Source organism: Trachemys scripta, chromosome 2, assembly GCF_013100865.1.
Source record: "Trachemys scripta elegans isolate TJP31775 chromosome 2, CAS_Tse_1.0, whole genome shotgun sequence".
Lineage (NCBI taxonomy): Eukaryota > Metazoa > Chordata > Testudines > Emydidae > Trachemys > Trachemys scripta.
The window spans coordinates 239402563-239416051 of record NC_048299.1 but is presented as its reverse complement, the minus strand read 5'-3'; the positions used below and the strand labels follow the sequence as shown (position 1 = coordinate 239416051).

The following is a 13489-nucleotide window of genomic DNA, read 5'->3' as shown; positions in this document are numbered from 1 at the left end:
TAGTTTTAATAGAGTGTTAATTGGTACTAGGTTTGCCAAGTTAATAATTACTGCTTATTAAAATTTTCAATTAATCATTGTCATTTTGCTTTGAATAAAGATGAAAATTAGATAAACTAATTCAGGGGGAGGATGGTTTCCTTGTTAATTAGAGCAGTTAATTTTTTAAAAAAGAAATTACTTGTTTTACTTGTCAGTTGAAAGCTTGTACATTAGTAAAATCTTTGCATTCTTCTTGCATCAAAAACTGAATAACCAATTCATGACAACTCATGTTTTACAGGGTAGCCTAGTAGAATGTATTACACTAATTCATACTGGATAATTTAATTGCAATGATTTATATCTGTCTAAGACAACACTAAGGCTCTGATTTTAACAAATCAGTTATGCACATGTCTGTGTGTGTGCCTACTTCCCGTTGACTTCAGTATGCTGAAGTGACTTGCTGAATCAGGGCCTAATTCTTCAAAATATAAATGTTGGTTTGGAACAGAGATCAATTGGTAAGAACTAAAACAAAAAAGCAATGTGTTTAGACACAAAACTGGAAACATTGAAACTTACCTTTTGCATTAGAAAATTACATATTCAGGAAATGACTTTTGAAGCACTAAAGTTAGATTATCTGTTTATCAATGACTTTGTTTTAAGAGGTGTATTAACTCTGAGCACCTTTTCATTATACTCTACATTGGGTTTTTATATACCAGAGAACCTATCAATGCCTTTAAGGGTGTGTATACCAGTGTCCTGCCCTGGTTTACAGAAGATTAAAACCAGAATGTTACTTATTATTATTAATTTATTATTGGTATTATTCTAGTGCCTAGAGCTAAAAATGTTCACAGTGTCATTTCTCAATTAGTTACTTTCATAGAATTCTTTCATAAATCTAGTCCTCTGCAGAACAAATTTGTCAAGCAAAATATTCAAAAAGATACAAAAGGATAAATTGAAGATCAGAAACAGCTACACTTTTATACTGCCCAGCATTTACTATCTGAGCACTTTATGTACTCCTCAGATGATGGGGAAGTAGAAGGAGGGAATAGGGACTCAATTTCATCCTTCTCCTACTTCAGGAAGTGATGAGGCATACTATTAGCAGGGTATATGCTTCCTTTGTGCATTGTTCCCTCTAATCAAACAGTCCTGTACCAAACCTATTGTGCTGATGAAGACTTCTTGCCTTGTTTGTAGAGGAAGCAGTCAATGAAGTAAAACGTCAGGCGATGACAGAGTTGCAAAAGGCAGTGTCAGAGGCAGAACGGAAAGCCCACGACATGATCACTACAGAGAGAGCTAAAATGGAGCGCACTGTTGCAGAAGCCAAGCGACAGGCTGCAGAGGATGCATTAGCTGTTATCAATCAACAGGAAGATTCAAGTGAGGTAAGGAGTTCAGTAGGAGGGGAGTCATCTCAAAGTTTACTCAGAAGTATACCAAAGCGGAGTCTTGTTGTCAGAGTTTGACTCCACCCAGCATCTTGCAATAAAGAATTAATACTTTTTCCATTTTTTGTTTGTTTGTTTATCTTTGTCTAAGACCATAAGAACGACCATACTGGGTCAGACCAAAGGTCCATCTAGCCCAGTATCCTGTCTTCCGACAGTGGCCAACAATTGGTTCAGAAGAAAAGTCTGAAATGGCTTTAAATTGATTGGGAGCAAGAGAATGAGGCAATAAGAATAATGCAGTGATGGGAATATAGTCTGTATATTTTCCATTTACTTTAGGTGTAAAATTAAAATACTTTAAAATAACACAATCTACTTAAAATTGGTGGTTGAAACAGGGCCGGCTCCAGGGTTTTGGCCGCCCCAAGCAGCCAAAAAAAAAAAAGCTGCGATTGCGATCCGCAGCGACAATTCTGCGGGAGGTCCTTTGCTCCGAGCCGGAGTGAGAGACCGTCCACCGAATTGCCGCCGAATAGCTGGACGTGCCGCCCCTCTCCGGAGTAGCTGCCCCAAGCACCTGCTTGACAAGCTGGTGCCTGGAGCCAGCCCTGGGTTAAAATAACATTCAATGAACAATGATAAATAATGAAATTGTAATGTCCCCAAAATAAGTGACATTTATTTAGGCTTATAGCAAGGTAGCTAAAATTTTGTTTACTTTTTTTTTTTTTTTTGCAAAGGGAGGGAGTTTGTGTTGACATGATCAGCACAAAACTAGATTCCTGGAAGAAAAAAATGTGTATGCGGAGTTGCAAGAATGTTTCCTTAATTAGAATTTATTATTTCAGCTACAGAGATTATGTGTGAGCTGAAGGGCGGGACAAACAGCATCTGGCAAGAGAAAAATAGAATGAAAGAGCGACAAAGAGTAAAATAGGAATGAGCATGGTAAACCTCAATTCAGACTTGAACATGATAGTGGAAGCTTTGAATTCTTGTGGTATGGGACATATGGCAGCATATATAGCAGGAAGTCAGGAGTGAAAGAACAACAGACTTATTGCCAGTGCTGAAGTGTTTTGGATACAATGAAATCTTATGTCATTTAGAGAAGAAAGAAACATTAACATCCGTGTGGAAAGGAAACTCATGATTAAAAATGCCCTTATAAACTGTTGCTAAATTTATGATAGCCACTTTAACAGCTATTTCAAAATAAAATATGGTAACCAGAGAACATTGCTCTCATAAACTATTGCTCTGATTGGGAGATGTTAAAAAAATGTAGAAAAGCATGTTTTTATGCAAATTCCATATCAGAGGGAATTGGCAAACTAATAGGTGTGTTGTATCGCATTATGTATGAATGTATATTTATGTACATTATTGCAAAAGCATTTTAATTACTGCATTTGCTAGTAATGTAGAAGAATGACTTAGGTTGAAGAGATTCAGATTAGGAAGTTGCACCATGCTGAAAGAACTGGCAAAAATCACAAGCTGATAAATCAGTGGCATGCTGCAATACATAGCCATAATTTGAGAAAGCATAAGAATTTAATTCATACCAGACTTCTCTGGAGATGAAAGACCATTGTGGGAACATTGGATGCCCAGAGTTTTTCCATAATGCGTAACAGATGAATAACAAGAAGACAAAAGGAATTAATTTTCAGCATCTGAAAGTTTCTCAGGAAAAGAGAGACTAAGGGAAGTGTAGGCACCCTTTAAGTACCAACTATTCCATTGCAGAATTAAATGAGACATAAATTCAAATTATTGGCATTTTGTAGCTAAGATATTCAAGGACATTCCCCCCCTCATATAGTCGCATAAAGGGTATTTGTCTGACATATTGTCTGACAGCTATGATCATTAAACTGGTATCATTTTCATGTGTAAATACAAATGATTCCTATTATGAAAGCTGAAATTCCAAAGGTAACTGCCTCAGAGGAAATTGTAAAGTTAATCTGTTTAGTGAGTAAATATACAGTAGCCGGGATCAATGCAACACCTGTTATCTGCCAATACACACAGACCATTCTCCCCCAAATAAGAGTGCACCCAAAGGAATGCACACTGGGCATTTTTATGCAAGTTCTCCTGGATTCCTGAATGGTAGCACTTCTGGCAGTGGCAACATAGGAACAAGCATCTCTATCTAACACTACAGTTTCATTTCCAGAGGTATTGTTTACTGGTATGTTAATTGCCTAGAAATACAAATTAAAAAGTTTTCCTTTAGCCTGGTTCCAAAGGGATGTGGATAAAAAGTATATCCATTCTACCCCGGAGCCTGTGAATAAACATTATTTGCAGGCCTCTAAATTCATCTCATCTCCAGTCAACTGGCAAGCATCCTGGCAAGATCAGACCAGACTTTAAAAATCTATTTGAAAAACAAATCTAGTGGCCTGGTCCTGCAGTCTTCACTCAGGCAATGCATTGTAAGTAACGGTCCCTTTTTGGAGACAGGGTGGCTAAGTGGATGAAATCTGTGGGTGCCAGATTAGAGATCTGAGGCCAAATCCTAACCCTACTGCAATGGTGTATGGGAACCATACCTATCTTATAGTTTATGTAGTCTAGCACTGTCCATTATAAGCCTCTATTTTCAGTTGCTTTTAATGTTACCAAACTATAGCCACTTTGGGTAAAATTTACTCTCTGTTGGAATGATTTTTTTTAAGGTTCTGTAAAAATGGTTCAGCCATTGCCAAGAATGAGGTTAGTGGAAAATAGGTAGTTTTGCCCATGTTGACGCAGGTTTACAACTTTTTCCTTTTTGGAAAAGATTTAGGCCCTTTAGGGTTCAAAGGAAAAACTTGAAATTTGTTATGGGGTCAGAGACGAATCTTTTGATCTCTCTGTGAGAATCCATCCTGTTTTGTACCAGATGTAAAGATACAAACCTCAGTACATTTCTATGTTCAATAGACCTTGTTAGAGACATGTTGCTAAAATCTCTAAAATTACATGTGTACTGTACATGCTTCAGCCAGACACAACTCCTTGTGTGCTAAGTGCACTGAGCATGCTCCTAGGCACAAATCTCTAGACAGCAGGTTGTTGTTGCTCCCACCCTTTAGGCATACAGGAAGGCAAGGTGAACACCATGAAGGGACTAAATTTTAATCACAGCTCTTTCCTCTAACTGGTGGTGAACTGGTGTTAATTCTGTGTACTTCGCAGCCCTTATAATTAGAGCCCTGTGTGGATACAAAATTTGCATCCGCATCCGATCCGCAATCCACAAAAATGATCCGTGGATATCCGCAACCCACAGATGTTGATATCCACGGATATAAAGCGGATATCAGTGGATTTTCAGGTCTCTACTAATAGCTCCACAGGTCACCGTGCACCAGTGATGCAAAGCTGTGCCAAGCCCCAACCCTCAACCGCCCTCCACTTTTCCCCCGGAGACCTCCTGCCCTACCGCCCACCCACTCTGTCCCGGCCATACGTCCTTCCCCACTCCAGGAAAGGAGGCTACAATCCTGGGCCCTCATGTGCAGCGCCGCCCTCCCAATCGCGGGCTTGGATACCTCTATGAAGCTGCAGCAGCTCTAATACACGCAGACCTGGCCGAGATAGACAACGGCGACAACTACTCTCCTCACAGCATCTGCCACTGCCACATGCTAGTTTAAATTACAACCACACCTCTTTTAAAATGGCACTTTGCTCACTGGGCAGGAGCACATGGTCGCACTCCCTTCTGGTAGTTGTAGTTTTCCTCCTCTGTCCAAGCAAGCTGGGGACTAAAGCTCCTAGAATACCCAGCGGGATATTGCCACTGCAGCGTGATTCAGAGAGATGAGCTGGAGCCTGAGGGCTGGGTGACATGTGGTGAGTGTGTGCTGCAGAGCCCCACGCGGATACAAAATTTGTATCTGTGTCTAAGCTGCGAGCTGCAAAAATGGTGCGTGGATATCTGCATCCGTGGATGTGGGTATAAAGCGGATATCCTTGGATTTGCGGGGCTCTATTTTTAATTGAGCAAGGCCTCCATGCCTCTAGTTCAGGACGCCAGCAGCTATAATTTCCCAGCATTGTACAGCTGGGGTAATTGAGAGTTGCAAAAGGTCACTTCTGGTAGAGCTGGGAATCAAACTCAGGGGCCAATTTCTGTTCTGTGCCCAGAGATGCCACTCAAAAGAAGCAGCCCAGGAATGGAGCGGACAAAAGTGGCTTAAAGCCGTCTTTGCACCTTCCTGGTTCTAGGCTGCTCAAGGGGTGATGAAGCCATCAGCCTACATTAGTCCAGTTTACAGTAGCCTTACTCAGCTGCTCATTGGCTTCACCAGTCTGGAATGCAGACGTCTCCGACCACTCCCCATTCTGCCCCTGGCACGACCCTATTTAGAAGACTGCGGGTGAGATCAGTGTAGGGCCACACTAATCAGCTGTACTCTGCCCATGACTGGGAAAAATTCTCCCAATGGCAGCTCCACTCCTTTGGCCCTTGTACACCACTGGAGTGGGGTTAGGATTTGACCTCAGATTTCTAAGCTGGCAGCCACACATTTTATTCACTCAGCCACCTTTTCTCCTTACAAGGCATTTGTATATTGTCTGGCACAATGGAGCCCTTGCCTGGTTGAGGCCATGTGCTGCTACTGCAATATAAATGCTTAATGGTAAAATGTATGCACCTGACTGTGCTCTCTGTAACCACTTGCACACATGTCCTTCCTGAGCCAGGAATAGAACATATGGGCTCAGGTTCCTGATTCCCTACATGCCTCCACTGTCGAATGCATAGTTGTACAAGTCACTGAACAAGGTCTGGTTCACATCCCTCTCTGGTGCCTGGTCTACACAGAGGATAACAACCTACTCCTGCTACTAAACTATGCCAGGTATACACTGTAGATACAATTGCCTCGGTTCCAATGCTGCTGATGACCCAGTTGGGGTGGGGGTGGGGAAATGGAGTCAACATGATTTCACACAATGGAATTTGTTTTTTCAGTTGCTAAGAACATTCAGGCTGTTAAGTAAAAATCCCCAAAGTTAGGATATGCCAGATTTAAGGTTGCTCATACAACCTGTGATTCCTGAGAGCATATGCAATATGATACAGTCTTTCATTACACGATCATATACTATTTGATCTCCATGACCCCTGTCTCTTATTGGCATTTCCTAACATTTGAGTGTTTGATTTTACAACCTTTAACATTTGTATTAAGTCTTCAAGAAAACTACCCTGGCGTAGCTTTTCTATATACAGTAGAACCTCAGAGGTACAGACACCTCGGGAATGGAGGTTATCTGTCACTCTGAAATGTTCATTAACTCTGAGCAAAGTGCAGTTCGGGCTCCAGTTCCAGCAGCTGATACTCCAAGCCAGGTTCTAGCAGCAGCTGAGCTCCCTCCTCAATGCAGGCAGCTTCCTTGCAGGCAGCTTCTTTCCCTGGGTCGAACTGCAACCGTGTCCCCATTCCGGCCCGGGGTGTGTGGGGAAAACAGACCCCAGTGCTGCTCCTGCTCTGCCAGCAGCCTTGGGCTGGCAGTCCCAGCAGCTTCACCTCTAGGTATAAGTGGCTGCCCCATGCGTGGGGGAGGAATTTGAAATAGGGAGAGGGGGACAAGCAGCCCAGATGTGCCTGCCTTTAAGATTGTGGCACAGTACAATACAGTATTTGTTCTTTTGTTGTTGTTGTTGTTTTTGTCTCTGCTGCTGCCTGATTGGTTACTTCCAGTTTCACATGGTGTCCAGTTGATCGGTCAGTCCGTAACTCTGGTGTTCATATCTCTGAGGCCAATCAAACAAGAAAAATTACTGCTTTGCAAGAGAATAGAACCAAGTTGAACAATGAGCTGAGGAGAGTAAAGCAATGGGAGTCGCAGGCAGAGAGAGGAGATTCAGCAGTAAAAGTTAAGTAAAAGTCAACAATGAGGAAGAAGAAATAAGCAGCAAAGATACGATGTGGGGGAAGTAACCAGTCAGGACCACCCATCTCATTAAAGTGAGCTTATTGTCATGTACTCTCATTAATGCTGATCCAGTATTAATGATCTAGTAATGTGAAGCCAAACACTTAAGAAGTGGCCCACAATATTTTGAGAAATGTGAGACACACAGCATTATAGTATATCGTTTTTATTTCTCCACTGACCAGATTCCCTGTCAGATGGTGCTTTTTTGCTTTTGTTTGCATTGTTCTTATTTACTGAGTAATGCCATTACTTCAGTGCCTATATTGTATTTAAAATGGGAGCTCTCCATAAACCTTGAGATTGGCTTGCACTCATCGGGTGTTTTTTATGGGGAGAGTTCCAAGGAATTGTACAGATCCTGGGCTGTAAGTAAACCACAGCCTCTTAGGGATAGTGTGTTTAAAAGCAAAAAGACAGAAGCAGGCCTACCTGTCAGCATGACTATTTCAGAACCACAAATTATTTCTCTACTACTTCCTTACAATTACAGAAAAGGAAACTAGGCAAAGGATGATCCGTTCATCAGCTGATTTGGCTAAGAACCAAAACATATGTGAGCAGCTACTCTTTAATGACTGCCGTGCTTGCTTTGGCTGTAACATACTGTTGTGCAAATCAGTTTTAATAGTAAGGGTGAACAGCTTAGCAAAGAGACATAGTAAATTTACTGGCCAGATTATTGAAAAAATTAAAACATCTGTCTCTTCTCCAGTATAAAATGCCACTGAAAAATCTAACACTCACGGTGTTCTTCACCACTCTCAAGGGGAAAAAACATGGATGTGATAGTTCACTCCAGTTGAAGCAGATGCTTTTTTTGTTCAGACATCTGCTTAGATAAAACAAATGTGTAACTGGTCCAACACTGCTTTTAAGGATTGTGTAGGGTTAAGGCTTGTTTACATTATCAAGTTGTATGGTGTGTCTGAATATTACACGTATACGACATGCTTGTGAACACAAAGGGGCCTGGTCTATGCTGACCGGTCAGTTGTGGTCAGGATTGTGTCATCTAACTTAACACTTCACACTCATGTTTGAACCATAAAAGGTAATGTACACAAGCCTGATTTCTATGCCTGTTGCACACTAAACACATTCACATGCTAATGTATTTCATTTGTGGTGGTCGCAGCTTGGATTTCTAAACAATAAAACATCAATGGTTTGGGTAAACCCTGAGTACTTAGCTATCACCTGTTACTTAATCCCAGACTTCTGCAGCTTGGAGACAATTTTGCATGTGGTGGTGTATTTTGGCACCTTTAAAATCCCTACCTATTGTGGCTATGTGACTTAGGAACACAAATCGCATAGACTTTCAATGGGACTTGGGTGGACTTTTCAAAAGTGCCAAGGTCCCATTCAAAATCAATGGAACTTGTATTGCTTAGTCACGCTGGCACTTTTGAAAATCATCCCCCATGACAATAAGTGCTGTATAAATACACCTAAATGTATTTGTACACATCCTTTATTTCCTGGGTGGACTGGCTCATGGCTTTTTTTAACACCATTGTGCAACAGTAACCCATGCATATTCTTATTTTCTCTTTATTGATTAACTTTTAGTGCAGACAGTTAGGTTTCCCAGTACTCTCCAGTAGGTGCAATATTATTACTCCCTCCAGGCAATACCAGGAAATCTGGGCTCTTAACATAGCTAGGCTTAACACTACAGTATTACGTGCCTTTCGTAGGAAAGTGGAGAATGTCAGAAACTTTGTTAACAGTGACTCTGCACAGTATGGCACCATATTTTGATATTTCAAAGTAAATCACCTTTTAACATCTTATGATACTTTTATTTTTTTGAGCCAGCTCCCTTCTAAGTCTCAACAGGAAATAGAAGAGCAAAGCAAATACTAAAATAATGGAAATATTTCAAAAAGATGGCTAGTTATGGCAAGAGTGTAGGGCAAAATGGCTTGCCAAACGCAGTGTGTCAGCAAACATTCAGCCTTAGTGCTAGAGATCTCCAAGATCTCCTTTGTTGACAAGGCCAAAAAAGACTCAGAGTTATTAGCTGCATGCACCTGTTGAAGTAATGCACTGCCAAGGATTTTGGAGGGTAGGAATCCACACACATTTTAAACAGCGATGGAGCAATTGCTTTTCTATAAGACATGCGCTAATGGAACAGCAAAAGTAGGAAGTCTGATGGGTTCTGCAATCTTTGTGGGAGAGAAGGTTGACACATTTCTGCATTGGAATAGCTCATCAAACTTCATGGAAAAGTAGAATTGCACAGGATGGACAACTGGGACTATAAACTAAGTAATGATTCTTTTTCCTGGTTGGATCTTCAATCGGCAGTTGCACATTTTGAGTCATTGCAACATCAAACTAGTTCTTTTGCTCACCAGAGAGATTGCTGTCATCCAAACTTCAATCACAAAGGATTTTTTCTATGTGAGCACTACTAGAGCCATGCACTACAGAAATAAGAGGTGATGCACCAAGCCCCTGAAGACAATGAATGCCTGTGCAACTATGTATACATTGGGTGTAATACAACTTATGGAGATATACCCAAGCTAGCTCTAATATAGCTAGCTCAGGTACCGGCAGGGCCAGCTCCAGCATTTCTGCCGCCCCAAGCAAAAAAAACAAAAAACAAAAAAAGCCGCGATTGCGATTGGCGGCGGCAATTGGAAAAAAAAAAAAAAAAAGCTGCGATCGGCAGCAGCAGTTCAGCGGCAGGTCCTTTGCTCCTAGAGGGAGTGAAGGACCTGCCGCCCCCGAATTGCTGCAGGTGCCGCCCCCTCCCTTGGGCGTCCCAAGCACCTGCTTGTTAAGCTGGTGCCTGGAGCCAGCCCTGGGTACCGGTAGCACTGAAGCTGCTTTAGTGTAAGCTAGCCATGTGAGTAAGTGCCCAGGGTTTCTGGTGAGCTTCTACAGCCCGCGCTGAAGAGACTTCACTGTTCCAGTACTCAAGTTAATTATATTAAAGGTAGCTCATGGATGTCTACACGAGCTGCAGTCACAACATATAATATTGCTCATACCTTCTTTTTATGAAAGCTGTTTGAAGCTGATAAATCTTGAAAATAAAGTAGATCAGAACCAGGAAGAGGATAAGCTTTGGTCCAAGACTTTCTGCATGACAATTGATTTCACTTTGTGAGTTGAGGGAGATGTAGTGAACGTTATTCTGGAAGATAAAAATGGGACCTGTGGCTTAGATTCAAGGCCAGATCCTCATTCAGCCAAACTCCATTAAGTCAATCCATCCTTGGAGTCAGTGAAACTAAATTTGAGTTACATAGGCTGAAAATCTGGCCTTCTGTGTATAGCCTAACAAGTGCACAAGGAGTCCCAGGTCCCTATGATCCAGTCATTACAGTATTAGGATACATCTGGAACTCAGTACAAAACAAGAACTGGTGTTGCAGTACATTAGGCCAGTACTTAAGGGGTTGTATAAAAGATGAAATCACATTAAAAATCCATAGCTGCATTGTTTGCTTTATTTAAATACAGAAACTTTGCTCAATTTCATATAGACACATTGTTACCATATGGATTGTAGCATGACATAGTACTGGTTCCTTGATGTGTATTCCCAGATAACAATGGTGAGGTCTGTACTATTCTGTAAAAGAAGTCCTTGTGGGACCAGTGGATTGTATGCTACAAAATACAGCTAACATGGCAATGCAAGTATCCTCACGAACAGGGGCGGCTCCAGGCACCTGCGCACCAAGCTGGTGCCTGGGGCGGCAAGCCGCGTGGGACGGCCTGCTGGTTACCGTGAGGGTGGCAGTCAGGCTGCCTTCAGCGGTGTGCCTGTGGGAGGTCCGCCGGTCCCACGGTTTTGGTGGCAATTCGGCGGCGGGTACACCGAAGGTGCGGGACCGGCAGAGCTCCTGCAGGCATGCCGCCGAATCCACATTACCAACGGACCACCCGCAGGTGCGCCACCGAAAGCCACCTGACTGCCGTGCTTGGGGCGGCAAAATACATAGAGCCACCCCTGCTCACGAATGCATACTTGTTGCCAATTTACACAGAAAGACTATTCTTTAGTACTTTTAAATACAATAATTTGGTAAATAAATGGGGGTGCAAGAATTTTAAAATGAGTTTTATGTGCCTTTTTTCTCACAATTAGACTAAAGTTGTAAAGTCCTGTTGAATTATAACTGATACATACAGTGGACAAAAGCATGTACCAGACAATGTAGGGACACATTAGGTAATCGCTTATAAAGCGTTGATTTAGAGCTGTAGAGCGACTAAGAGTTTTAATAAAATCTAGCACCCATATAGCGCTTTACATGTTCAAAGCATTGTAGAGACTTCAGATGATGTAATTAATAAAATAGCCAGTTCAACAAAATGCTCGTAAGATGTAAGTGACTTTGTTTTCTATCACAAAAATGCATTTTGGGACAGCTAGTTGCATCATGACATTGTGGGTCCAGCTTGAGAGTTTGTAACATCCTACTATGCAGATTTATAAGAGACAAGCACAGTGCTTAATTTGTAATGAAAGAGGTGATGGGACTCAAGCCATTTTTTTACGTTCATAACTGATGCAGCAAGCCCAGGGGTGCCAGAGCTATGAACTGCCAAGCCTAGAGGTGCTGGGGTTCAGCCTGGCACAAATTAAGCACTGGACAAGCACTTCTGCTCAGGTAAAATCTAGCACATCAAGTTCAAAACAAGTCCAACGAGGGAGGCAAAAAAGAGGATTTTTAAAAACTTGGCTTTTATTTGTTGAATAGAAACTTGACTAGATAGAGGCTACATTTTCCAGCACCAAATTTTTTTACAATGAATATACCCAGTACTGCAATCAAACCTACACTAAGGGATTTGTACACCTGTAGAGAGCCCTGCTGATTTCAGAGGTACTGCATGTGGGCTAAAGGGTCATCCCATGAAGGTCTGCTTAGAGAATCAGGACCCTTTTTTGGATAGGGAATGAACAAGAATACTCAATTCTGCAATTTTAAAAATCAGTATAACCAAGCAAGGCTGGTTATTGCCAGTTCAGAAGTAACTCTGTGCAAGCACGTTCTAGATAGAATTGTACGCCGCTTATTGCTGTGCACACAATTACAAAAATCATTTGTATTGAAGTTACTTTTCACTGTGGTGACAAAAAAGTGTGCTTGTTTTAAAAAAAAAAAAAAAAAAAAAAAAAAGTTAAAATGCATTTAAAAATATAGTGACGCTATCCAGTCTGAATGGCAGTAATGTGGTGATACCACTCCAGAACTGGACTGAGTCTAAGCAGAATTAACCTGAGATCATGAACACTGAATCAAAACCAGGTGATGCCAGACACGGAGTCTGAATTTCCAACAGTTTAACTATCAAAAACATCTGTTTCTGTGTGTTCGTAATTCCACCTTTTTTAAAAAGTGTTTTAAAAGATGTGAACAATTTTACAAATTAAAAAAAAAAGTCCACAGCACATGTATTTGTAATTACCTCGTTTAGTCTGTGTGTTTAATCAGTTTGAATTGAGAATGCCATGTACATCTGATTTCAATCTGAAGGAGCCAGTGAGTATTGGACAGTTACTCTTCTTGCATCTGCCAGAATATTCCTGCGCCAAAAAAAGGATAGAACTAACACCAGGTTATTTTCTAAAGAACCCACTTGACTCCAATTAAATGTTTAACTTCCTTAAAATATTGTTTTGGATTTAAGTCTTTGTTCTGTTCTGTAATTGGGATTTTTTTTATGTAGTTTAGGAATATCACTTGTACGTTGGATGTGCTCCAGCATCCAGCTGGCATTGCGAGGGACTGTAGGGAAGTGAATGGCATATTCTGTGGTTGCTACACTGAGTAGGGCTCAGAGCGGGAAGTTCATGGATGTGGTTCTGTCTGGTTTTATTCCTGATAAAGATATCTTTTTCAATGGCATTTGAAAAGTGAGGGAATTTTTAAAATATATAGTCTTGCTTTCTTGATGTACCATTAGAGGGTAGGAAACTCTGTCTCTATCAGGCTGCTGTGATGTTCTGTATAGTGGGCCAAATTGTGAAGTCCTTCCCAGGCAAAAATTCTGTTGACTCAATTGATGGGAACTGAGTAAGGATTTTGTCCTTTGGCCTATTGTGGGCTACTGCGTGATAGCCTCTTAGGCTCTGTGCAAAGATTTAGGCATGCCCTTAAACG

At 41.4% G+C, this 13489-nt stretch overlaps 1 protein-coding gene across 7 annotated transcripts in view; it reads left to right on the top strand.

Moving 5' to 3' along the window:
• Positions 1 to 13489, top strand: part of RUNX1T1 (RUNX1 partner transcriptional co-repressor 1) — a 141973-nt gene that overhangs the window by 126158 nt on the left and 2326 nt on the right. For all 7 annotated transcript variants that reach the window (XM_034763254.1, XM_034763255.1, XM_034763252.1 and 4 more), the window contains one exon: positions 1204 to 1394. In XM_034763254.1, the coding sequence (XP_034619145.1) occupies positions 1204 to 1394 (191 nt within the window). The remainder of the gene's footprint in view (positions 1 to 1203; positions 1395 to 13489) is intronic.